This window comes from Eschrichtius robustus, chromosome 4 (genome assembly GCF_028021215.1).
Source record: "Eschrichtius robustus isolate mEscRob2 chromosome 4, mEscRob2.pri, whole genome shotgun sequence".
NCBI lineage: Eukaryota > Metazoa > Chordata > Mammalia > Artiodactyla > Eschrichtiidae > Eschrichtius > Eschrichtius robustus.
In genome coordinates this window covers 99,702,674-99,727,294 of record NC_090827.1, presented here as the reverse complement: position 1 = coordinate 99,727,294, position 24,621 = coordinate 99,702,674, and the positions used below count along the sequence as shown (strand labels likewise).

The 24,621-nt window shown below is 37.7% G+C and overlaps 1 protein-coding gene and 1 pseudogene across 5 annotated transcripts in view; both read left to right on the top strand.

The window, feature by feature from the left end:
• The window catches only part of RBPJ (recombination signal binding protein for immunoglobulin kappa J region), a 118,746-nt gene that overhangs the window by 62,149 nt on the left and 31,976 nt on the right, over positions 1 to 24,621 (top strand). For all 5 annotated transcript variants that reach the window (XM_068543127.1, XM_068543130.1, XM_068543128.1 and 2 more), the window contains one exon: positions 13,330 to 13,368. In XM_068543127.1, coding sequence (XP_068399228.1) covers positions 13,330 to 13,368 — 39 coding nt within the window. The remainder of the gene's footprint in view (positions 1 to 13,329; positions 13,369 to 24,621) is intronic.
• On the top strand, positions 16,750 to 22,002 carry LOC137764441 (large ribosomal subunit protein uL6 pseudogene; annotated as a pseudogene).

The following is a 24,621-nucleotide window of genomic DNA, read 5'->3' as shown; positions in this document are numbered from 1 at the left end:
ATTTACTTTTATTGGCTTTTTTTTTTCTTTCTTCTTGTTTTTTAAAGTCTCACTAGGATTGGAAAGAGCATTTCAAAAGATGAGAGAAAATTAATAACTTCTGATTAGTATCAGATTTCTTTCTTCCTGCAAAGAATTTTCAAATGACCTCAGAGAACTGACAACCTTAACATCTTTGGCAGAAGTTTTGCGGAGAAAAAAGATCTTCACTGCTTATAATTTGAGGTGGGGGTGAGAAGTAATGGGGGGGTGCAATGGCAAAAACTGTGTGATTTCATCTCATGTACAAGCTGCTTTCCATGATCACTTGGCATTTTCCATGGGAGATATTCAGCCCCAAACAGTCCTTGATGGATTGTTTGCATGCTTTCTGGGCTGCCCTACCTTGGGAAGTGTAGATTCTAGGACAGATTTCTCTCTTTCCTTTTGTATCTTTGCCTTGATGGTAGTAGGAACCATTTTTATATATATACATATACTTCTCATGTTTTTCTTTTGTTTGTTGTGGCACCCACTTGTTTGTTTTTTCTAAGTTACTGGGCAGCTGCCGCCACCTAACCTGGTGGTAACATAGGATACTCCTCAAAGCTGAGCTATTATCCCTCACTAAGCTATAGTTTAAGCAAAACTAAATGTACTACTTGAGGGGTAGAATATATATAAAACATAAAATTTACCATTTTAAACATTTTTAAGTGTACAGTTCAGTTGCATTAAGTACATTCATATTATTGCACAACCACCATCACCATCCATCTCCAAAACTTTTTCATCTTCCCAAACTGTACCCATTAGACAATAACTCTCCATGCTCCCTTACCCTCACCCCGGCATCAGTCCCTGGAAACCACCATTCTACTGAATTTGAATACTCTAGGTCCCTCATATAAGTGGAATCATAGGATATTTGTCCTTTTGTGTCTGTCTTATTTTATTTAGCATAATATATTCAAGGTTCATCCACGTTGTACGTAGCATATGTCAGAATTTTTTATAAGGTGGAATAATATTTAATTGTATGTGTATACCACATCTATCCATCCATCGGTGGGCATTTGGGTTATTTCCACCTTTTGCCTATTGTGAATAATGCTGCTCTGAACATTGGTGTACAAGTATCTATTTAAAGTTCTGCTTTTAATTCTTTTGGGTATATACCCAGAAGTGGAATTGGTAGATCATGTAGTAATTGTACATTTAATTTTGGAGATATTGCCATACTGTTTTCCACAGTGGCTGCACCATTTTATATTTCCACCAGCAACATACAAGGGTTCAAATTTTCCCACATCCTCACCAACACTTGTTATTTTTTGTTTTTTTGATAATAGGCATCCTGATGGGTGTGAAGTGGTATCATTACGGTTTTGATTTGCATTTCCCTAATGATTAGTAATGTTGAGCTTCTTTTATGTGCTTATTGGCTATTTGTATATCTTCTTGGAGATACATATCTTCTTATCTCTTCAAGTCCTTTGCCTGTTTGTAAATCAGGTGTTTTATTGTTGAGTTATAGTTCTTTATGTATTCTGGATATTAATCTCTTTGTGAGATGTATGATTAATTATATATATTTTAAAGCAATATAAATATGTATTTGTTTTGAAGGGCCTATTTCAGTTTTACCATATTTGTTAGGGTAAATATTCAGTAATCCACTCTTGAAGCAGTAGTGGTGTTTTGTCCATATTTGTTAGGGCAGATATTCAGTAATCCACTCTTGAAGAAGTAGTGGTGTTCTGTCTAGTGCTTACTCAGTGCCTAGAACTCTTTTTGGTGCTGTACACTTAGGAACTTTTTAAATTCTTGCAAGAATCCTATATGGACATATTTCATCTGTGTTTTCAGTTGAGAAAAAAGAGACACAGAGAGTTTAAGTAACTTCCACTAGTTTGCTTTAAAGGTGGAATATGAGCTTAAACAATCTACCTCCTGAGTCTGTGACCTTATTACCACAGTATGTGGCTACCTCTCCCATGACTTGCATTGGTGACAAACTGTGTGTGTGCTCTCATCAGATGACACTTTTCACCTCTTAAACATTGTCTTAAAAGGCAATGCATAAGATCAAGTGAGGTGTCTGAAGAAGTTCTTAGCAAAAATTAAACAGACGGTCAAGATTGGAACCTCTTTAAAATTCTTTAAGTTGCATTATGTTTTCTTTTTTGGAAGTATGTTTTCCATAAAGGTGTGTTCTTTGTTTGCGTCTGGCATACTTTTTTTCTAAAATGTTTCCCCTAGTGAAATTTGCTTACTGAGACCATTTTGGGGGTAAAATATTTTTTTTTTAACATCTTTTTTGGAGTATAATAGCTTTACAATGGTGTATTAGTTTCTGCTTTATAACAAAGTTAATCAGTTATACATGTACATACGTCCCCATGGGGGTAAATTTTTAACCTACATGTTTTTCTCTGTTTTTATTTTAAGCCACTTGTATTCTAGACTTGGTGTATGAGTGGCTTTAACTGATGTCTAGAGACTGAAATTTTATTTTGCTGTTTACCTAAGCCACACTTAATTAGTAATGAGTAAAACATCTGTCAAATTGTATAATACATTCTAGAGCAAAATGGAATTTTTGCTGCTGCCCACCATTATCACTAATACTGGGCATGGGGGGGGGGTGTATGTATTTGTGTGTTGTTTTATATATGCACTTGGGGAAAGGGGATGAAAATGTAGATCTCATTTCCTCATTCAAAATTAATGTTACTGGGAATTCCCTGGTGATCCAGTAGTAAGGACTCCTTGCTTCCCCTGCAGGGGGCACAGGTTCGATCCTTGGTCGGGGAACTAAGATCCCGCATGCCACACGGCATGGCGGGGGGTGGGGGGAGATAAAGATTAATGCTACTAATTGGATAGCTTTTTTCCTCCTTTTCTTTCTCTCCGTGTGTGTGTGTGTGTGTGTGTGTGTGTGGGCATGACTGGGAGGTGCTGTGTGTAACCAGCAATCTATTCCTAATTGTACACATGGATTTAAAATTTTTTTTGTTAATAGAAATGATGCTTTTTAAAAAATAAATTTATTTTATTTATTTTTGGCTGCTTTGGGTCTTCATTGATGCGCACAGGCTTTCTCTAGTTGCGGTGAGCAGGGGCTACTCTTCGTTGTGGTGCAGGGGCTTCTCCTTGAGGTGGCTTCTCTTGTTGAGGAGCACGGGCTCTAGGAGCGCGGGCTTCAGTAGTTGTGGCGTGCGGGCTCAGTAGTTGTGGCTCGCGGGCTCTAGAGTGCAGGCTCAGTAGTTGTGGCGCATGGGCTTATTTGCTCCGCAGGATGTGGGATCTTCCCAGACCAGGGCTCGAACCCATGTCCCCTGCATTGGCAGGCAGATTCTTAACCACTGCGCCACCAGGGCAGCCACAAATGATGTTTTATTGTATATCTTCGTATACAAATTTTTGCATAGTCACAGTTGTGTACCTATATAATAAATTTCCAGTATAGAAATGGCTAGGAATTCAAAGAAATGCACATCTTGAATTATAATAGACACTGCCAAATGCCTTCCAAAAAGATTGCACAAATTTAAACTCCCAACAGTGCGTGAGAATTCCTGTTTCTCTACTTGTACGTCAACGATGGGTATTATCAAACTTTAAATCTACAGCAACGATTCTTTTTTTCAATATAAATTTACTTATTTATTTCTTTTTGGCTGTGTTGGGTCTTCGTTGCTGCGCGTGGGCTTTCTCTAGTTGCGGTGAGAGGGGGCTACTCTTCGTTGCAGTGCACGGGCTTCTCATTGTGGTGGCTTCTTTTGTTGCGGAGCATAGGCTCTAGGCGCGTGGGCTTCAGTAGTTGTGGCTGGCACGTGGGCTCAGTAGTTGTGGCGCATGGCCTTAGTTGCTTCACGGCATGTGGGATCTTCCCAGACCAGAGATCGAACCCGTGTCCCCTGCATGGGCAGGCGGACTCTTAACCGCTGCGCCACCAGGGAAGTCCCAACAGTTCTTAAATGATTGTCGTAAGAACATAAGAGCTATGCCAGGAAGCTGGCCATGGAGTGTCTTATGTGTCGCCTCCATTGAATGTTTTTTGATAGGTTTGTCACCACCAGGTTCTGTGGCAGTTAGGGTCAGACCAGCAACTTGATCAGCAGATTAGTGCTTCTCTGATTGTGGCCTTTTTTGTTTTGATATAATTTCAATTTGCAGAAGAATTGCAAGAATATTACAAAGAAGTTCAGCCAGATACTTCAGTCATTAAGATATTACCACATTTGCATTATCCTTCTGTGTATCTATACACAAACGTGCGCACGCGCGCGCGCACACACACACACACACACACATATATATATATATATATATATATATATACACATACTTATTTTCCCTGAACCCTTTGAAGGTAATTAGGCATCATGCCCTTTTCTCCCTAAACACTACAGTGAGTGTTTCTAAAAAATAAGGACATTTTCTTATTGAACCCCTGTACAGCTGTCAAAACCAGAAATTAAAATTGATATCCTATTTTCTAATCTACCATTTTATGCAGATTTTGTTAGTTGTCTAAATAATGTCCTTTTATAGCAGAGTAAATTCTGGATAGTCTTGTTGTATTCAGTGATCATGTATCTTTAGTCCCTTCTAATCTGGGCCAGTTTCTCAGTTTTTTGCTTGTTTTTCACAACCTTGATGCTCTTAAAAGTATAGTCCACTTATTTTGTTGATGGTTCCACAATTTAGGTATGTTATGTTTCCTCATGTTTAGATTCAAGTTCTGTGTTTTTTTGTCAGTGATATCACAGAAGTGATATTGTGCTCTTATGCATCATGTTAGGAGGCATTTGATGTCAATTTGTCCTATTCAGTCTCTTGACATGAAATTAGAGTAGTTTGCTCAGTGTCTCATTGCTCCCTCTTGTTGAGCCATAGGTTTTGAGACATATACTTTTCATATAAGATCTTTATATGTGATGTTAATGGATGCCAGTGTTCTCATAACTCAGTTGTGCTAACTGGGTGGTGAGGCTTATGGCTGTTGCAGATTTAGTTGGGGGAAATCCCTCCTCAGGTATGGATTTTAGGAAAGACATCTTTACCCTAACCTGGTAATAATAATATTGGAGATACCTAAGAAGCCAGATGCTGAGAATAGCTGGAAATGATGGTCCCAGTCACTCATTCTTTGTATCTTTCCACTCTTCCTGCTTCTTTACACAAACTGCTGACAGACTGTTACAAAGTTAAGTTTGTTGCTGTTGTTGTTTTAATTGAAAAAGAAAAGGTAGAATAAAGGGACTTTAAAAATTAAGGAATCAGTGCTTTTCAAATGTTCTACCCAGTATACTAGTAAGAAGGGGAGCGTGTTTCTCCACCTGATGGGGTCAACTGCAAGCGTGGCATGTCTTTGAAGTCTACCCCATAGGATATTTGTTCTAATAGAAACATGCTTAATAAATGTGATGGTTCTGGAGACTACATCATGCCTTGATTGTCTTTGTTACAGTATCCAAGACCACTAGTTACACCCTGACAGGTTTTGAGCATTATTGCCACTAAATATGGTTCTTAAAGTAAGAGTAGTTTCAAAGCTAGAAATTGAAATGCGACAAAGGGTGACATGTCTTGCTCAAAGTTATGTGACTTAATACGTAGGCTGTTTTCTGCCATAGGTATAGAATGAATAAGCTTTTAGAAGTAAAAATGTTACATATTTACTTTAAATATATTTTTTAGATTAGTCAAATATTAATCTTTTAAATCATATTCAATGAGTATAATATTTAAGTTGTTTCTTACATTTTTGTTTTTATAAACTATATAGATAATATTTTTGAACATATGCCATTGTCCATTTGTCTTAGTAGCATGTAAGTTCCATAAGGACATGGATTTTGTGTCTCTTTTGTTCACTGATGTATACCAAGTACCTATATTTGGTACATACTAGGTGAGTGAATGAATCTAGAGACAAAGACGGTATGTTATGTGTAGTCCTTTCTAATTAGCCTCTTCTATTTTTGTGAGTAAATTACTAAACAGCTTCCTAGTACCACTTGCTTTGTTTTCATATTATATTTTAGCATAGACTATGATGATAGTGTATATCACCTATTTGTTTCTTTCTCCTGGTGGAATGATCAGGTATGGATTCTTGAGTGTATGAATCAGGTTTCCTAATTTTCCCATCAGATGTTGTTTAATTTCAGTATCTTGAATCATGTTTCAAGAATTCTAGTACGTTTTTGAACTGTATACTGTTTACAGCAGATTTGGTGCAAAGTTTGGCTTAATTATGAGTTTGAATTGTTCATGCTTTCTTTTCTGCGTTTTTCCTGCAAATACCGCACCAGTGTTTCTTGAGTTAATTTATTGTAATCTCGTTTCTGCATGAAGCAAAAAATTTGTGAAATACAAAAAAATAGAGGAAATTACTTTTAGTTCTACACCCAAGGGCAGAATAGTTTCCCACACGACTTGAGCTTGCTTTTCCATCTAGTTCTATGTTTTTAAACTCGGAAGTTCTAATATCGTTACTAGACAGTAGTCTAGCAGTGTAATTACTAAGTTGTTCTATATTCAAAAAAGTTTTTTCTTATCCTTCCACACCCGCCTTTTGCTTTTTGACTTGGTTTTTCTCGTGTGAATCATCTGTTAGCTAGAAAAGGTGTTAAGACGGTGAAGTTTTGATACTATCATGTTTGTCCTCAATACATTTGGGGTCATATACTTCCTTAACAGATTGGTTAATATAGAAGGAAATGTATCTGTTGTGGGGAAAACAATATTACATCTCCACCATGAGCAAAAAAGAAGTGAAAGAAGTGTGTAAAGTGTATGCAGGTTTTTTACTTATTTGAAAATTCTAATGGATTGGAGGATATCTGGGAACCTCAATACTATTTATAGGTAGGAAGTGCTATGTTTAGTGATTGATGGCAAAATTTAAAAAATCCTCACACTGCCAGGTATGTGAAAATAGATTTAGCTATAATAATATTTTCCCTAGCTCGCTCTATTTTGAATAAAAGATCATTGTTATCTTAGAAAGGGAAAGCTAGTGAAGTTAAAGTAAAATGAGTTTGCTAGCCTAAAATTATACTTACAACATAGATACTTTGGACAATGTAAGTTTTCTTGAGCCATAGTATTATATGAGCATGACTAAGTAATGATGGCTCATAGATTTTCTGTTTTTTTTGTTTTTTTTCAAATTTATGTTTGGCTGCGTTGGGTCTTTGTTGCTGCGCACGGGCTTTCTCTAGTTGTGGTGAGCGGGGGCTACTCTTTGTTGTGGTATGCGGGCTTCTCATTGCGGTGGCTTCTCTTGTTGCGGAGCACGGGCTCTAGGCACACGGGCTTCAGTAGTTGTGGCACGTGGGCTCAGTAGTTGGGGCTCGCGGGCTCTAGAGCATAGGCTCAGTAGTTGTGGCACACGGGCTTAGTTGCTCTGCGGCATGTGGGATCTTCCCGGACCAGGGCTGGAACCCATGTCCCCTGCATTGGCAGGTGGATTCTTAACCACTGCGCCACCAGGGAAGTCTAGCACACAGGTTTTTGTGTTTTGTTCACCAATCCCAATCTGAGGGAAAAGCATACATAATAGAAGAAGAAAAGGGTGTAATCACTTTTATATAAGCTAACCTTTGCTTGATACTTAAAAAAAGTCCAGAATTACAACTTTTTTCTTTTAAATATATAACAGGGTTGATTATCACATTTAATCAAAAGTATGCTTTATATAGTGTGCAAAAAATTTGAGAAACCTTCTCATGCAAATGAGATATTGACAACCTATAATATCAAAAAGATAAATTGGATAACAGTGATTCTTTTTTTGTTGTTGTTTTTTTTTGGTTTTTAAAAAATTTATTTATTTATTTATTTATTTTTGGCTGTATTGAGTCTTCGTTTCTGTGCGAGGGCTTTCTCTAGTTGCGGCAAGTGGGGGCCACTCTTCATCGCGGTGCGCTGGCCTCTCACTATCGCGGCCTCTCTTGTTGCGAAGCACAGGCTCCAGACGCGCAGGCTCAGTAGTTGTGGCTCACGGGCCTAGTTACTCCGCGGCATGTGGGATCTTCCCAGACAAGGGCTCGAACCCGTGTTCCCTGCATTGGCAGGCAGATTCTCAACCACTGTGCCACCAGGGAAGCCCAACAGTGATTCTTTGTTACAATGAGGAATTAAGTCAGTACTTCATAAAATCAAAGGTGTCCCTAGGGTACTTAAGGATTTAGATTTTTTTGTTTTTGCATTGTTAAATATACTGTGCACCTGTTATGAAAAGTGTCTTACGGAATAGTGGTCTGAACTTGGTTGATCCAATTTATTTCTGGTTTTCAGTTGTCAACACGTCAATAGATATCTTGTTTTAAATATAGATTACAAGGGACTTCCCTGGTGGCTCAGTGGTTAAGAATCCGCCTGCCAATGCAGCGGACACGGGTTCAAGCCCTGGCCCGGGAAGATCCCATGTACCGCGGAGCAACTAAGCCAGTGCACCACAACTACTGAGCCTGTGCTCTAGAGCCCGCGAGTCACAACTACTGAAGCCCGTGCACCTAGAGCCCGTGCTTCGCAACAAGAGAAGCCACCGCAATGAGAAGCCCGCGCACCACAACGAAGAGTAGCCCCTGCTCGCCGCAACTAGAGAAAGCCCGAGCGCAGCAACGAAGACCCAACACAGCCAAAGATAAATAAATAAATAAATCTTCAAAAAAATAGATTACAAGTAAAGATAAAAAATTTGTACCAGCCTGTCTCACCATTCCCTACTGCAAAAGGGAGGGATAGAACTTAATCTTTAAATCATAATCAGTCTCTGAGTAATTGTTAGCTGACTTGTCATTTCTGCTGAAAACTGGTTATTTTGATTGCATAATGTAAATACTACATCATGAATTTTCTTGAGTCACTCATGTTTAAAGATGGGCCTTCTTTCTGTAGTAGATAATTCCTGAAATTTTGTATATTCTATCGATACATCAGATTAGTAGAGGAAAATGGATCTTGATAAGTATGGGATGCATATAGTATCTTGGTATAACAACAGTTTTAAATACATAGACCTATGAATTTTATTGAATAATTAGAATTTAGTTCAATTGTGAGCTTCAGAATTATGCATTGTGAACCTACTAAACACTTTTATGAATTTTCTCAGAAACCTCATTTTCTTATCCTTCCCCCATTCTAATAGATAACAGTAACCATTAGGTTTTCTTTTTTTTTATTTTTTATTGGCGTATAGTTGATTTACAGTGTTGTGTTAGTTTCAGGTGTACAGCAGAGTGAATCGGTTATACATATACATATATCCGCTCTTTTTTTGTTTTGTTTTGTTTTTAAGATTCTTTTCCCATGTAGGCCATTACAGAGTATTGAGTAGAGTTCCTTGTGCTATACAGCAGATGCTTATTAGTTATCTATTTTATATATATATAGTAGTGTGTATATGTCAATCCCAATCTCCCAATTTATCCCTCCCCCTTTACCCCCTGGTAACCATAAGTTTGTTTTCTACATCTGTGACTCTACTTCTGTTTTGTAAATAAGTTCATTTGTACCCTTTTATTTTAGATTCCACATATAAGCGATATCATATGATATTTGCAGTAACCATTAGTTTTTAATGGGATAGATAGGAATGTGATGCCATATGCATTAAAGAGAGGATTGAGATTGCACACAATTGGAGATGCTTTATTATATACTGAAGAACCAGTTGAATCTTATTAACATTTATAAGCTTTCTAGCCTTAGGATAGCACCTAGATAGAACACCGCATCATTTTGAAATGCTGTTGAGGCTCAGCAGGCAAATTGCTGAGTTCTCTTGCTCATGTTTTCTATTGGGGCAGGAGTGATATTGCACAAGTATGCTATATGATTGTTGACTTCATCTAATGGGTAGCTCCAAAAAAGAATGTAGACACATGTTTTAATCAACATTCAGTTGTTAATCTAATTTTGTAAGCATTTCAGAGCACCAAGAAACAAAATTTGCATTTGAATTTTGAGTGCAGTGGATCTCTTACTAGCCATGTAATAAACTTATGTTAAATTTTGTGTTAGATCCCAAAGGATGCTTGATGGTTGGAGTTATTAGCTAGTTCGAAGGGTTAGTGGCATCGTGATTCTCACTGAAAAGTTTTATTTCATTTGTTAACTGTGTCTCTCTCTAAAATTTTCACCATTTTAAGCCCTTAGCTAGATTCTGGCCACACCTCACTTTGCTTCTCTTTATAAAGTATAACTGCTCTTAAATACATATGTGAAGAAGTAATTTAAAGATTGTCTTAAACTTCCTGGTTTTTGTAAAATATTCTAGTGAGGCAGTTTTATTTTAATCATATGCTGCAGTGGTACATTTAATCAATCTCAAAGGTTCAAAAAAAGTCTTTCCTGTGGAAAAAGATTCAGGAGTAGAGTTTTGCCTTTAACTCCATAATTGGGGTTCACGTCATAGATTAGCCAATAGTTCAGTGTTTTAAAACCTACGGTCTTCAGCAGCCTTGCTGATATTACTACTAAATCATTGTGTTTAAAATTGAATATCCTATAGGATAAAATCAATGAGAATTATTTGTTATTAATTCTTCTGACAAAAACTTGGATTATTTGCTCATTTTTAGTGCTATTTCAATTAAAGTCACTTTTCAATATTTTAGAGTTAACTAAAATACCAAAATATTCAAAGTCACAGATGCCCATTGTTTATAAATGGAGTTCATAAACAATGTCATATAGCATTAAATTACTCAACAAAAGGAAGTACATGAGATTCTAAGACTTTTGTCATCAAAGTTAATAATTATGTAAAATACCACAAATATAGTAGAGAAATCTTAAGTCAAATTAGGCTTCACAAACCTATAACTGTGATTATGAACAAGTTACTTAAACTATTTATAACTGCAGTCTTTCTTTAAAAAGAAAACAAAATTCTATTGATCATTTTTCTTCAAGTGCTGTGTGCCTCCACCATGTCTTTCAGAAGACCTCATTTCTTATTTAAGAGGAAATATAGGAGGTCATCACATAAGGATTAGTTTCTTCCTCTTATACTTATTTATCTTTATTAATATCACACTTAATATCTTTAGTTATTTTGGCTTAACCATTTATAACTAAAAAGCAGTAATAATTACTAACATTTATTGGTCATTTACTGCATTCCAGACATTGTTCTATATGTCTTCTATATGTTAATTAGCACATTTAATCCCTTTAGCAACTCCTTGAGGTCAGTACAACCACTGTGTCCTTTTTACAGATGAAGGAAACTGAGGTGTAGAGAGTCAAATAATTTCAGGGCTGCACAGGAAGTAAATATTGGGTTGGCCAAAAGGTTCGTTCAGTTTTTTCCGTAAGATGGCTCTAGTAGCACTTAGTTGTCTGAAACTTCATTTGAGACAATTTTGTTAGATTGTATGTGACAGCTGTCATATCAGCATGCATTTAAAAAAAGACTTATCAAAATTGGTGAATTTTTGTTTAGCCATTTTAATATTGAAGATGGAAGAAAAACAACAGTTTCAGCATATCATGCTTTATTATTTCAAGAAAGGCAAAAATGCAACTGAAATGCAAAAAAAGATTTGGGCAGTGTATGGAGAAGGTGCTGTGACTGATCGAACACGTCAAAAGTGGTTTGTGTAGTTTTGTGCTGGAGATTTCTCGCTGGATGACGCTCCACGGTTGGGTAGCCCAGTTGAAGTTGACAGCGATCAAATCGAGACATTAATTGAGAACAATCAACGTTATACCACGCGGGAGACAGCAGACATACTCAAAATATCTGAATCAAGCCCTGAAAATCGTTTGTACTAGCTTGGTTATGTTAATCGCTTTCATGTTTGGGTTCCACATAACGCGATAAAAACCTTCTTGACTGTATTTCCGCATGCGATTCTCTACTGAAATGTAGTGAAAACGTTCCGCTTTTAAAACAAATTATGACAGGCGATGAAAAGCGGATACTGTACAATAATGTGGAACAGAAGGGATCATGGGGCAAGCGAAATGAACCACCACCAACCACACCAAAGGCCGGTCTTCATCCAAAGAAGGTGATGTCGTGTAATGGTGGGACTGGAAGAGAGTCCTCTGTTATGAGCTCCTTCCGGAAAACCAAACGATTAATTCCAACAAGTACTGCTCCCAATTAGACCAGCTGATAGCAACACTGGACAAAAAGCGTCCAGAATTAGTCAATGGAAAACGCATAATCTTCCACCAGGATAACGCAAGGCTGCACGTTTCTCTGATGACCAGGCAAAAACTGTTACAGATTGGCTGGGAAGTTCTGATTCATTCGTGTATTCACCAGACATTGCACCTTTGGTTTTCCATTTATTTTGGTCTTTACAAAATTCTCTTAACCGAAAAAATTTCAATTCCCTGGAAGCCTGTAAAAGGACCTGGAACAGTTCTTTGCTCGAAAAGATAAAAAGTTTTGGGAAGACGGAATTACGAAGTTGCCTGAAAAATGGCAGAAGGTAGTAGAACAAAACGGTGAATATGTTCAATCAAGTTCTTGGTGAAAATGAAAAATGTGTCTTTTATTTCTACTTGAAAAACAAAGGTACTTTTTGGCCAACCCAATACCAAATCATAGATTTGAATTCAGCTAATCTCACTCTGAGTCTTTCTCTTAACCTGCATGGTGTATGTATTTCTAATTCCAACCTAAATTGTGCTTATCCTTGCTCATGCTTTTCTCTTTGCCCTCTCCCAAACAACTGAAATGCTTCTATGCTAGTACATTTAGCATATTTATTTTTGAAGGGCCATATGCTATAAACTAATTAAGTAGTCAACATCTAGGTTTAAATCTTAACTCTGTTTGTAACTTAATTTACTATGTGACATTGGGCAACTTGCTTTCTACATCTTTAAAATGGGCCAATATGTACCTTCCAGAATTATTTTATAATGATTAAAAAGGGTAAAAAAATGTATAACATAGTGCCTGGCACATGGTGAACACTTGTGAGCTCTATACCACCTCTTGGGCTGTGAGGATTTTTCTGAGTGCTCCAGATTATGTGAGACTGGGGCAGGGGGGTCTTTGGTTAGATGTGTTTTAGCAAGGTGTCTCTGGAAGGTACCTGTCATCCTCATCTAATCAGCATGGTACATGCTCAGAGTGGATGTGTCAGGCCTAGTTAGGGTGTGTTGTTTTGTTTAGGAATGGTTTTAAAGAACGTATTTTGTTATAACTGGGTATAGGTGTTTACTAGAGGATTTCTTTTTACACTAGACTTTAGTAGGGTTGAAGTATAAGTCATAAAGGAGATTTCATGGTGCCTAAAAAGCTTACTGTGGAGCGTGTCATACAGCCTATTTAATTTTTTTTTCTTATTTTTTCTCTAGAAAATTTGGTGAGCGGCCTCCACCTAAACGACTTACTAGGTAAGCATTATATTAGTCTTTCACCCAAACATTTCATAAAAGTGTTAGATCCTGTCATTTTGGAAACGATATTAGGTGTTCTTCACAAGAAGTTATTCACATAATGTTATCTAGATCATAAGCGTATTGCCATCCTCCCTTCCCCACATCTCCCCTTTTTCTCCCTTCAGAAAACAGGGTTAAGAGGATACAGTTCAAAGGGAAAAATGAAACCTTTCAAGAATTAATATTGTGTATTATATAGTTAATATAACAAGGGCTACAATGTAAAGATAGTTTCCTATATCTAGCTTCATTAGCCAGTTGCAATTTGTTGATCACAACTGGAACTTGAAAGATACTTAAATGCTTTTAGAAAAGAATTTTAAAACAAAATATATTATCCATTTTTAATGAGACTATAAATATTATATTCTAATTATGTAATTTTTTACAGTATGCATTTTAATTACACATGTTAAATTTAAAAGTGTTAGTCTTGAAAATGATTTTAAAAATTTCTAACAATCAGTGATTGTAAAATAAAAATAAGACATTCAGTTCCACAGTTACAGTCCTAGAGTTAATGCTACCCTGTGTCGTTAGTATCTTTCAAGAAAATCGTATGCGTGTATAAACATATACCTGTCTTTTTTCTTTTTAAAGTCTGGCATCATACTCTACCATTGTTCTGTTAACTGTAGACCTTCTGCCTTGTTCTCCTTAGTGTCTCCATAGCTTTTCCTTGTCTTCCCACTGCTCCTTATTTAATTCACACTGATGGCCATTTGGGTTATTTCCGCATTATTACTATTATTAAAAAAGCTGTTTCACTCAAAGAGTGGCAGGGGCATGCCAGAAGTACACACAAATGGAGCCAGTTTGAAGAGGCTTCTTTTAGCCAAATCATGGACACTTTGGTCATCAAAATAAATAATGATAGTAATAGATTAAAACCCATAAAATAAAATGACAGTTTAGAAGCCTACACTGAGTTAAATAAATAATTCGATAAATGGAGGAGAGGAGATAGCTTTTCTTTACAGAAGAATTCCACCTAATAAGTGTAGAAGGAATCATGGAACCAGGAAAGCACATTTTGGCAACCATTCCAGTGATAATCGTTTCAGGCCAACATCATCAGTGAATGCTTAAACTACTGGTTTAAAGTCTGATGAGAAACCAAGTGTTTTTATAGTGTCTAAGCATATCTTCACAAAGTATGGTTAATTATAAAGTGAAAAATAGTAACATGACAGTGAAGAAACCTGGCAGACGCCACCTTTAATTAAGCGTTCTAAATTAACGTCACCAATAATGGACAAATAAGTATCATATGCATCCTGAGGACATACTATCACTTTTGTAGTGGTTCTGGCCAAAAATGCATAAGCTAAATCTAAGCATAAGGAAACATCAGACAGACACAGATGGAAGGGCATTTCTATAAAATAAACAGCACCTACTCTTCACAATTTTCAAAATCACAAAAAACGAAGACTGAGGAGTACCAGAGTAAAGGAGACCAGTAAAGGCACGACAGCTAAGTTAAACAGGACGAATTCAACTGAACCTGGACCAGGAACAAATTCTTCTTGTGCTCTAAAGCTGGAGTTGGCAAACGTTTTCTGTAATAGGCCAGATCATAAAAGTGTTAGGCTCTTTGGGGCACACTGAGTTTGTTGTGACTTTTCAGCTCTGTTCTTGCATCCCCAAATCAGCTGTAGACAATATGTAAATGCATGGTGTGTCTGTGTTCCAGCTCAGATTAATTAAAAAAACAAACAGACTGGAGGCTATTCTGATTTGGCCTGAGGACAGCTATTTCTCAGTACTGCTCCACACTCCCACCCCCGATAAAAGACATTAGCGGGACAGTTGGAAACATATGAATGAAACCTATAGCTGAAAGTATTGTATCAGTGATAATTGCATTGTGATCGTATAAGAGACTGTCTTTTTAGGGAATAAACACAAGTATTTTGGGTAAAGGGACTTTATGTCTATAATGTGCTCTTAAACGGTTTTAAAAACAAAATATACAAATACGGTAAAATATTAACAGTCGAGAGTCTGGGGGAAATGGAGACTAGGAATTGTTTGTGCTTTCGTAACTTTTCTGTATGCCTGAAATTCAAAATAAAAAAAGAAATTTTAAGGTGTATTGCAGATCAGGTGGGCTGGGAAAATATAACTTATCTCACAGGTCCATGTAAATGTTTTTTCAATTACTTATTTTTATGTATCTTGGAATTCTAACTGGAATTGCCTAATTCACACATAGAGGCATTTTGAAATTTAAAATTTAATAGATAAATATTTTAATTTCATTACCAGCAGCAATAGGTTCAAGTGACTCCTAATGATAAAATATTTATTCATTCATCCATTCATTTATTTAGGCTGTGTCGGGTCTTAGTTGTGGCACGTGGGATCTTCGTTGAGGCATGCGGGATCTTTTGTTGTGGCGCACGGGCTTCTCTCTAGTTCTGGCGTGCAGGTCTTCTCTTTTCTAGTTGTGGCGCACAGGCTCCAGGGCGCATGCGCTCTGTAGTTGTGGCGCACGTGTTCTAGAGCACGTGGGCTCTGTAGTTTGTGGCATACAGGCTCTCTGGTTGAGGCGCGTGAGCTCAGTAGTTGCGGCCCGTGGGCTTAGTTGCCCCGCGGCATGTGGGATCCTAGTTCCCTGACCAAGGATTGAACCCATGTCCCCTGCATGGAAGGTGGATTCTTTTTTTTCTTTTTTTTCTCTTTACAATGGTGTGTTAGTTTCTGCTTTATGACAAAGTGAATCAGTTATACGTATACATATGTTCCCATATCGCTTCCCCCTTGCATCTCCCTCCCTCCCACCCTCCCTACCCCACCCCTCTAGGTGGTCACAAAGCACCGAGCTGATCTCCCTGTGCTATGCGGCTGCTTCCCACTAGCTATCTATTTTACATTTGGTAGTGTATATATGTCCATGCCACTGTCTCACTTTGTCACAGCTTACCCTTCCCCCTCCCCATATCCTCAAGTCCATTCTCTAGTAGGTCTGTCTCTTTATTCCCGTCTTGCGCCTAGGTTCTTCATGAACTTTGTTTTTTTTTCCTTAGATTCCATATATATGTGTTAGCATATGGTATTTGTTTTTCTGTTTCTGACTTACTTCACTCTGTATGACAGACTCTTTGGAAGGTGGATTCTTTACCACTGGATCACCAGGGAAGTCCCCGATAAAATATATTTTGATGAATAGTTACTTGCATATGTAAGGAAAATTTCCTTTCCTTTCCTTAGACATATACAATAATATAGTTAGGTCCCATCTACTTTATCATGATTTTCCATTTACCCTTTAAGCAATTTTCCCTGTTTGGAAAATTTTAGTAGCTTTTAGGACTTCTGCCTCTAGCCAAGATGGAGTAACAGGGACTGGAATTGCTCTTCGTCCTAAAACAACTAAAAACCTGGACAAAATATATGAAACAGTGGTTTTCAAGATACTGGATGGCAGGCAAGAAAGGACAGTGATCCTTGAGAGACTGGAGACAAATGAGGTGAGCCCTACAATTGCCTCAGCTTAGTGCCTGGAGAAAGTTTCCAGTACATGATGTAGGGAAGGGGAATCCAGGTGGAGCCTAGTAAGCACCTTGAGTTGTGTAGGTAGAGCTGGGACTCTAAGGAGGCTAAGGTGGCCAGAACTCTTAGGGCAGAGAACTGGAGAGGAAAGAGGTATGCAGAGTTCCAGAGATCTACAGAGGGGTCCTCTCTGGTCTTAAGCTGAGTATTAATTACCACCTGTGTGAGGAGACTACCCAAGGTTGGGAGGAAAAACAACCTAAACAATTAGAGGAAAGAATTCCTAGAGCTCCCTCAGTACTATGAATTGTTCCTGTTCCCAATAGCCAAAGTGGAAAAAAAATCTCATAATTCACAGTGCATCAACAAGAGTACTCAGAAGGGTTTTGTTTCAGTAGTGGTACAAAATTAGGCCTAGACTAAATGCTGCTCTGATTTCACCTAACAAAACTTAAAAGCAAGATTGAAAGGATAAAACTTTTTCTAAGTAACTGTGTCCTAAAACAAAGCTCAAGAATATTTAAAGGAATAGAAAAATATGCAGCACTCAAAAAGGTGGTGAAATTCATTGTGTCTTAACAGCTAATCAAAATAACCAGTCGTAAAAAGAAGTAGGGAAAATATAATTCATAGTAAGAAAAATCAGTCAATTAAAACCAACCCAGAAATGACACGGATGATAGAATTAGACAAAGACATTAAAACAGTTATTACATTTGTCTTCTTTATGTTTAAGAAGCTAAGATCACCTAGAGACTGTCATACAGAGTGAAGTAAGAGAGAGAAAAACAAATACCGTATGCTAACACATATATATGGAATCTAAAAAAAAAAAAAAAAGTGGTTCTGAAGAACCTAGGGGCAGGACAGGAATAAAGACGCAGACGTAGAGAATGGACTTGAGGACATGGGAAGGGGGAAGGGTAAGCTGGGACGAAGTGAGAGAGCGGCATTGACATATATACACTACCAAATGTAAAATAGCTAGCTAGTGGGAAGCAGATGCAGAGCACAGGGAGATCAGCTTGGTGCTTTGTGACCACCTAGAGGGGTGGGGTGGGGTAGGGAAGGTGGGAGGGAGATGCAAGAGGGAGGAGATATGGGGATATATATATAGAGAGAGAGAGAGAGAGCTGATTCACTTTGTTATACAGCAGAAACTAACCACCATAGTAAAACAATTATACTCCAATAAAGACGTTTAAAAAAAAAAGAAGCTAAGATCAGGAGTGTATAAAATTTTTGTTAAAGGGTAAAATGGTAGGTATTTTTGTTTTTGTGGCCCAAACAGCCTCTGTTGTAGCTACTCAACTCTGTTGTAGCACAAAAGCAGCCTCAGACAATGTGTAAACCAATGGACATTTCTGGTATACTGGAGTATAACTTTATTTCTAAAATAGGCGGTGGATTGAATTCGACCTGCAGGCTGTAATTGCATATCCCTGAGCTAGAGGAGAGGTTGAACAACTTAAATAGAGGACATGGAAGATAAAAAACAGAAGATCCAAAGCAAATTCTAGAGATGAAAACTAAATTATTTAAATGAAAAAATACACTTGGTGGGATTAGTCACAGATGTACACTGTTGAAGAAGAGATTAGCAAACTTGAAGGCATACCAATAGAAACTATCCAAAATGAAGCACACAGAGAAAATATCTGGAAAAAAAAAGATCATTAATGAGCTGTGGTTTATTTTCAAATACACCAATGTACATGTAATTGGAGTCATTGAAGGGGAAGGTATGACTAAAAGAATATATGAAGACATAATGGCTGAAAATTTTCTAAATTTGGTGAAAACTATAAAACCACAGTTCCAAGAAACTCAGTGAACCCCAAGTGCAAAAACTATCATTTTTTTAAAACCACATCATCATCAAATTGCTTGACGTCAGTGATAAAGAGAAGATGTTAAATGCAACAGAGAAAAAAAGATAAATTATATACAGAGGAAAAAAGATATAGATAAGGATGACAGAGGTTTCTCATCTGAAACCTTGCTAGGGAGAAGACAGTGGAACAAGAGCTTTAAAGTACTCAAGGGGGAAAAATATGGCAACCTAGAATTCTGTACCTAGCAAAGGCAAAATAAAGACATTTTTAGACGTAAGAAACGGAAAAGGAATTAATCATAAACAGGCCTGAGCTACAAAAAATGTTAAAGAAATCCTTCATGCTGAAGGATAATCATATCAAATAGAAATCTGTTTCTGTATAAATTACTAGCATCAAGAATGAGAAAGGTAATATCACTATAGAGTCTACAGATATTTAAAGGATAACAAGCAAATATTAGAAATAACTTTCTGCCAATAAATTCAACAACTTTTGAAGTATCTCTTCAACTTCCTTGAAACTGGCAAGCTACCAAAGCTTACTCAATAAGAAACAGATAGATAACCTGAATAACCCTATATCTAAAGAAATTGAACTTGTAATTCTAAACCTTCCACATAGAAAGTTCCAGGCTTAGATGATTTTGCTATTGAATTCTACCAGACATTTAAGAAATACATCATGCCAGTTCTATACATACTCTTCCAGAAAACTGGAAAGCAGGACATATTTCCCAGTTCATTCTGTTAGGATGGTGATGCCCTGTTACTAAAAGCAGGCAAAGGGGCTTCCCTGGTGGCGCAGTGGTTGAGAACCTGCCTGCCAGTGCAGGGGACACGGGTTCGAGCCCTGGTCTGGGAAGATGCCACATGCCGCGGAGCAACTAGGCCCGTGAGCCACAACTACTGAGCCTGCGCATCTAGAGCTTGTGCTCCGCAACGAGAGGCCGCGACAGTGAGAGGCCTGCGCACTGCGATGAAGAGTGGTCCCCGCTCGCCGCAACTGGAGAAAGCCCTCGCACAGAAACGAAGACCCAGCACAGCCATAAATGAATGAATGAATGAATGAATGAATGAATGAATAAAGAAATAAAAATAAGCAGGCAAAGACATTAAAATAAATAAAATTGTGGACTGATATCCCTTATGAACACAGATATAAAAAGTCTTAACAGTTTTTCAAAATGAATCCAACAGTATTTTTATTTTTTTTAGATCTGTTTATTTCTTTTTTTAAATTTTATTTTTATTTTTGGCTGCATTGAGTCTTCGTTGCTGTGCGCAGGCTTTCCCTAATTTTGGCGAGCGGGGGCTACTCTTCGTTGCGGTGCGTGGGCTTCTCATTGCAGTGGCTTCTCTTGTTGTGGAGCAGGAACTCTAGGCGCGCGGGCTTCAGTAGTTGTGGCTCACAGTCTCTAGAGCGCAGGTTCAGTAGTTGTGGCGCATGGGCTTAGTTGCTCCGTGGCATGTGGGATCTTCCTGGACCAGGGCTCGAACCCGTGTCCCCTGCATTGGCAGGCAGATTCTTAACCACTGCACCACCAGGGAAGTCCCCCAACAATACATTAAAAGGATGATATATCGTGATCTAATGAGATTTATCTCAGAAATGGAAATCAATCAGTGTCATTTTAATACATTAACAACAAAAAAGGAAAATCATTTGGTCATCTCAGGGATTTAGAAAAAGCTTTTGACATTTCATTCTTCATCATAATTTTCATCAAACTAGGAATAGAAAGGAATTTCCTCATTCTGATAAAGGTTACCTATAAACAAACTACATTTAACACCATACTTGTGAAAGACTGAATGTTCTCCCTCAAGATCAGGAACAATGCAGGGGTGTCCACTTTTAACCACTACCACTTAACATTGTACTTGAGGTTCTAATTAGTACGGGTAAGGCCAGAAAAAGAAAGGAATCTAAATTGGAAAGAGGTAAAACTGACTTTATTTGTAGACATCACTATTATCTCTATGGAATCTTCAAAAAAAAAAAAAAAGTTATTAGAACTAATAGGTGAGTTTAACAAGGTGGTAGGCTACGCAGTCAACATATAAAGCATACAAAAATGAATTGTGTTTTTTATACTAGTAATGAACAGTGGGAAATTGAAATTTAAAAAAACAATAGCATCAAAAAATATGTGATTCTTAGGGGAAAAATCTGACACATGGTGTGCGAAAACTATATACTGAAAACTACAAAACATTGCTGAGAAGTCCTAAATAAATGTTCTTTGGGCAGAAGACTGAGTAGTGTCAGTTCTTCCCAAATTCATCTATGGATTCAACGTAATCCCAATCAAAATCCCAATGGACTTTTTTATAGCAGTTGACAAGCTGTGTCTAAAATTTTTAATGCAAATGCAAATGTGTTAGACTAGCCAGAACAACCTTGAAAAAGGGCAGTAAGAACTTAACACTACCTGATTTCAAAACTTGTTAGATAGCTACAGTAATCAAGGATGGTATTGGTTTAAAGATAGCAAGTAGATCATTGCGACAGAATAGTGGCCAGAAATTGTTCTTGAGATAAGTTTTTCAGTCAAGGTACAAAGGCAGTTTAGTCAGCTAAAGGATTTTTAACAAAGGATTCTGGAACAGTTGGATAACCATATGCACCCACCACTTACATAACATACACAGAATAACTATGATTCATACCTGGAACCATATACAAAAATTAGATCAAAATAGACCTAAATGTAAAATTTCAAATTATGCAGCTTTTAGACGAAAACAAGCAAGACACACACATTTTCTAGAGGCACCCTGTGGAGGGACTTCAGTCACATCAATGTAGAACTCAGTCTCCTTGGAAAGAAAAAGAAGAGACTCCGGCTTCACAAATGGTGGGGAAATAGAAAGGAACTGGCGACTGTTTGCACTGTCTGTAGTCATATACAGAACATGATCAAGGGTGTTACACTGGGCTTCTAAGATGAGGTCTGTATATGCTCAGTTCCCCATCAATGTTGATATTCAAGAGAATGGTTCTCTTATTGAAATCCAAAATTTTGGGGGTGTAAAACACATCCGCAGGGTTTGGATGAGGCCAGGCGTTGCTTGTTCAGTATCTCAGGCCCAGAAAGATGAGTTGATTCTTGAAGGAAACGACATTGAACTTGTGTCAAATATAGCTGCTTTGATTCAGCAAGCCACAACAGTTAAAAACAAGGATATCAGAAAATTTTTGGATGGTATCTATGTTTCTGAAAAAAGAAACAGTTCAGCAGGCTGATGAATAAGATTTGAGTGGTCTGGCTATAGAAACAGCAAGATGCCAGATGATTCTTCGGACTCATTTGTGATATTTTAAAGATGCAATAAAAGCTCTTTTGATTTTGGGGGGAAAAAGTCACAAATATTTTTGCATGTAAAAGTTATGTTTGCGCTATAATGTAATAGCATTATGTCTAATGCAATAGCATTATGTCTGGGGAAAAAAAGTACTTACCTTAATTAAAAAATAATGCTGTTGGGAAAATGGTGCTGACACACTTGCTTGATGCAGGGTTGCCACAGACCTCCAATTTGTTAAAAAAAAAAAGACAATATCTGTGAAGTGCAATAAAGTGAAGCACAATAAAATGGTACTTAAGAAGTTAAAACTCCCCTACCGTATGGCCTAGCCATTTCATTCTTACATATCCAGTTACGAAAAATGGAAACGTATTAATACAAAGACCTGAATACAGATGTTTGTGGAAGTGTTAGTTATAATAGCCATATAGGCATAACTCAAATACCCACCAACAGGTGAATGGACCAACAAATCGTGGTATATTCTCCAATGGCTTTCTACTTAGCAATGAAAAGGAATGAACTATTGATACATGCAACAACATAGATGAATCTTAGGATAATTATGTCCAATTTTCTAAAGAAGTCAGGAAAAAGTACAATTTTATATAAAATTGTAGAAAATGCAAACTAATCTGTAATAACAGCAGATCAGTGGTTTCTTGGGGTTGGGGAGAGACAGAAACTTGGGAAATTCGATGACTGTCTGTCTTTCTGGATTGTGCTGTTGGTGTATACATATGCCAAAACCTAGCAAACTACACACTTGAAAATAAATGCATTTTTCTGTATTTCAATTAAACCTCAGTAAAGCTGTAAAAAATTTTAGTAGCCATTTTACCCTTTAAAAATACCTTAAAAGAAATTAGTGTGTCTTCTAGGGGAGAATTTAGGTAAGCTTTATTTCTGTTTAAATGTCTTAAAGAGGGCAAGCTTACAGATTTTTTACTCTTTATTATCAAAGCTAGTATAAAGCAATTTAGTAAAACAGTTTGTATAAAACAGAAAATTGGAATGTAAAATCAATTCCCAATTCTGTGATAAAAATTTAACCTTAATCTCAAAAATCAGGACATTTTCCCTTCTGACAGTATAGCAAGTTTAGGTCCCATCTGGCTCTTTTTCACCATATTTTCTCATTTCTCCTTTAAAGAGTTTTCCGTTTTAGGAAAATTTTAGTGTCTTGTATTTGATCAAAAATAATTTAGGGCTTCCCTGGTGGCACAGTGGTTAAGAATCCACCTGCCAGTGCAGGGGACATGGGTTCGAGCCCTGGTCCGAGAAGATCCCACATGCCGCGGAGCAACTAAGCCCGTGCGCCACAACTGCTGAGCCTGCGCTCCAGAGCCCACGAGCCACAACTCCTGAAGCCTCGGCGCCTAGAGCCCGTGCTCTGTGACGGGAGAGACCACCACGATGAGAGGCCCGCACACCACAGTGGAGAGTGGCCCCCACTGTCCGCAACTAGAGAAAGCCCGCGCACAGCAACAAAGACCCAACACAGCCATGAATGAATGAATGAATGAATAAATAAATAAATAAATAAGGAATTTTATATCGCTTTTCATTGGGGTGTATGGAGGTTGGACACTTCAATTCAGAGAGGGTTTCTTTCCCTTGTAAAAAATCTCTTAAACCTACCCTATTCTATCCTAACCCCCATCTTCCAACTTAAACAACAGTGAAAAAGTGTGTTGTTATTTAGAGGATGATCTTTTAGGTAGTGTTCTAAAAGCACAGTTTTGCTGACACAGAGTTAAAAAAATTTTTTTTAATTAATTAATTTATTTATTTAATTGCGGCTGTTTTGGGTCTTCATTGCTGTGCGTGGGCTTTCTCTAGTTGCGGCGAGCAGGGGTTACTCTTTGTTGCGGTGTGCGGACTTCTCATTGCGGTGGCTTCTCTTTGTTGTGGAGTATGGGCTCTAGGTGCGTGGGCTTCAGGAGTTGTGGCTCGCAGGCTCAGTAGCTGTGGCACACGGGCTTAATTGCCCTGCAGCATGTGGGATCTTCCTGGACCAGGGATCAAACCTGTGTCCCCTGCATTGGCAGGCGGATTCTTAACCACTGCACCACCGGGGAAATTCCAGTTTTGCAACTTTTCTTTTAAAATCATTTTATTTTTTATTGCTTATGCAGGGGTCAGCAAATGTTTTCTGTAAAGAGCCAAGTAGTACATATTTTAGACTTTGAGGTCTGCATACTATCTCTGTTGCATAGACTTCTGTTCTTTTCTACAACCCTTTAAAAATGTAAAAGGCATTCTTAGCTCCTAGAGAGTACAAAAACAGGCTGCTGGTGTGGTTTGCTGACCTGTGGCCTGTAGTAGTATTTCTCAAAGTATACTCTGCAGCTCTCTAAAATGTTTGCAGGTACAGAGTGTGTGTATGGAATTACTTTGGGCACACTTGGTACAACAAAACTACGTTTCTTTACCAGAAGACAGTTCACATTGGAACCTTTATTATTTGGATTTCACAAGTGACAGAAATCCACTTTGAGTAGTACAGGGACTGATCCTTTCGGTAAGGATGGCTGTCTGGACTTTGCAACTTTGTGGGCCAC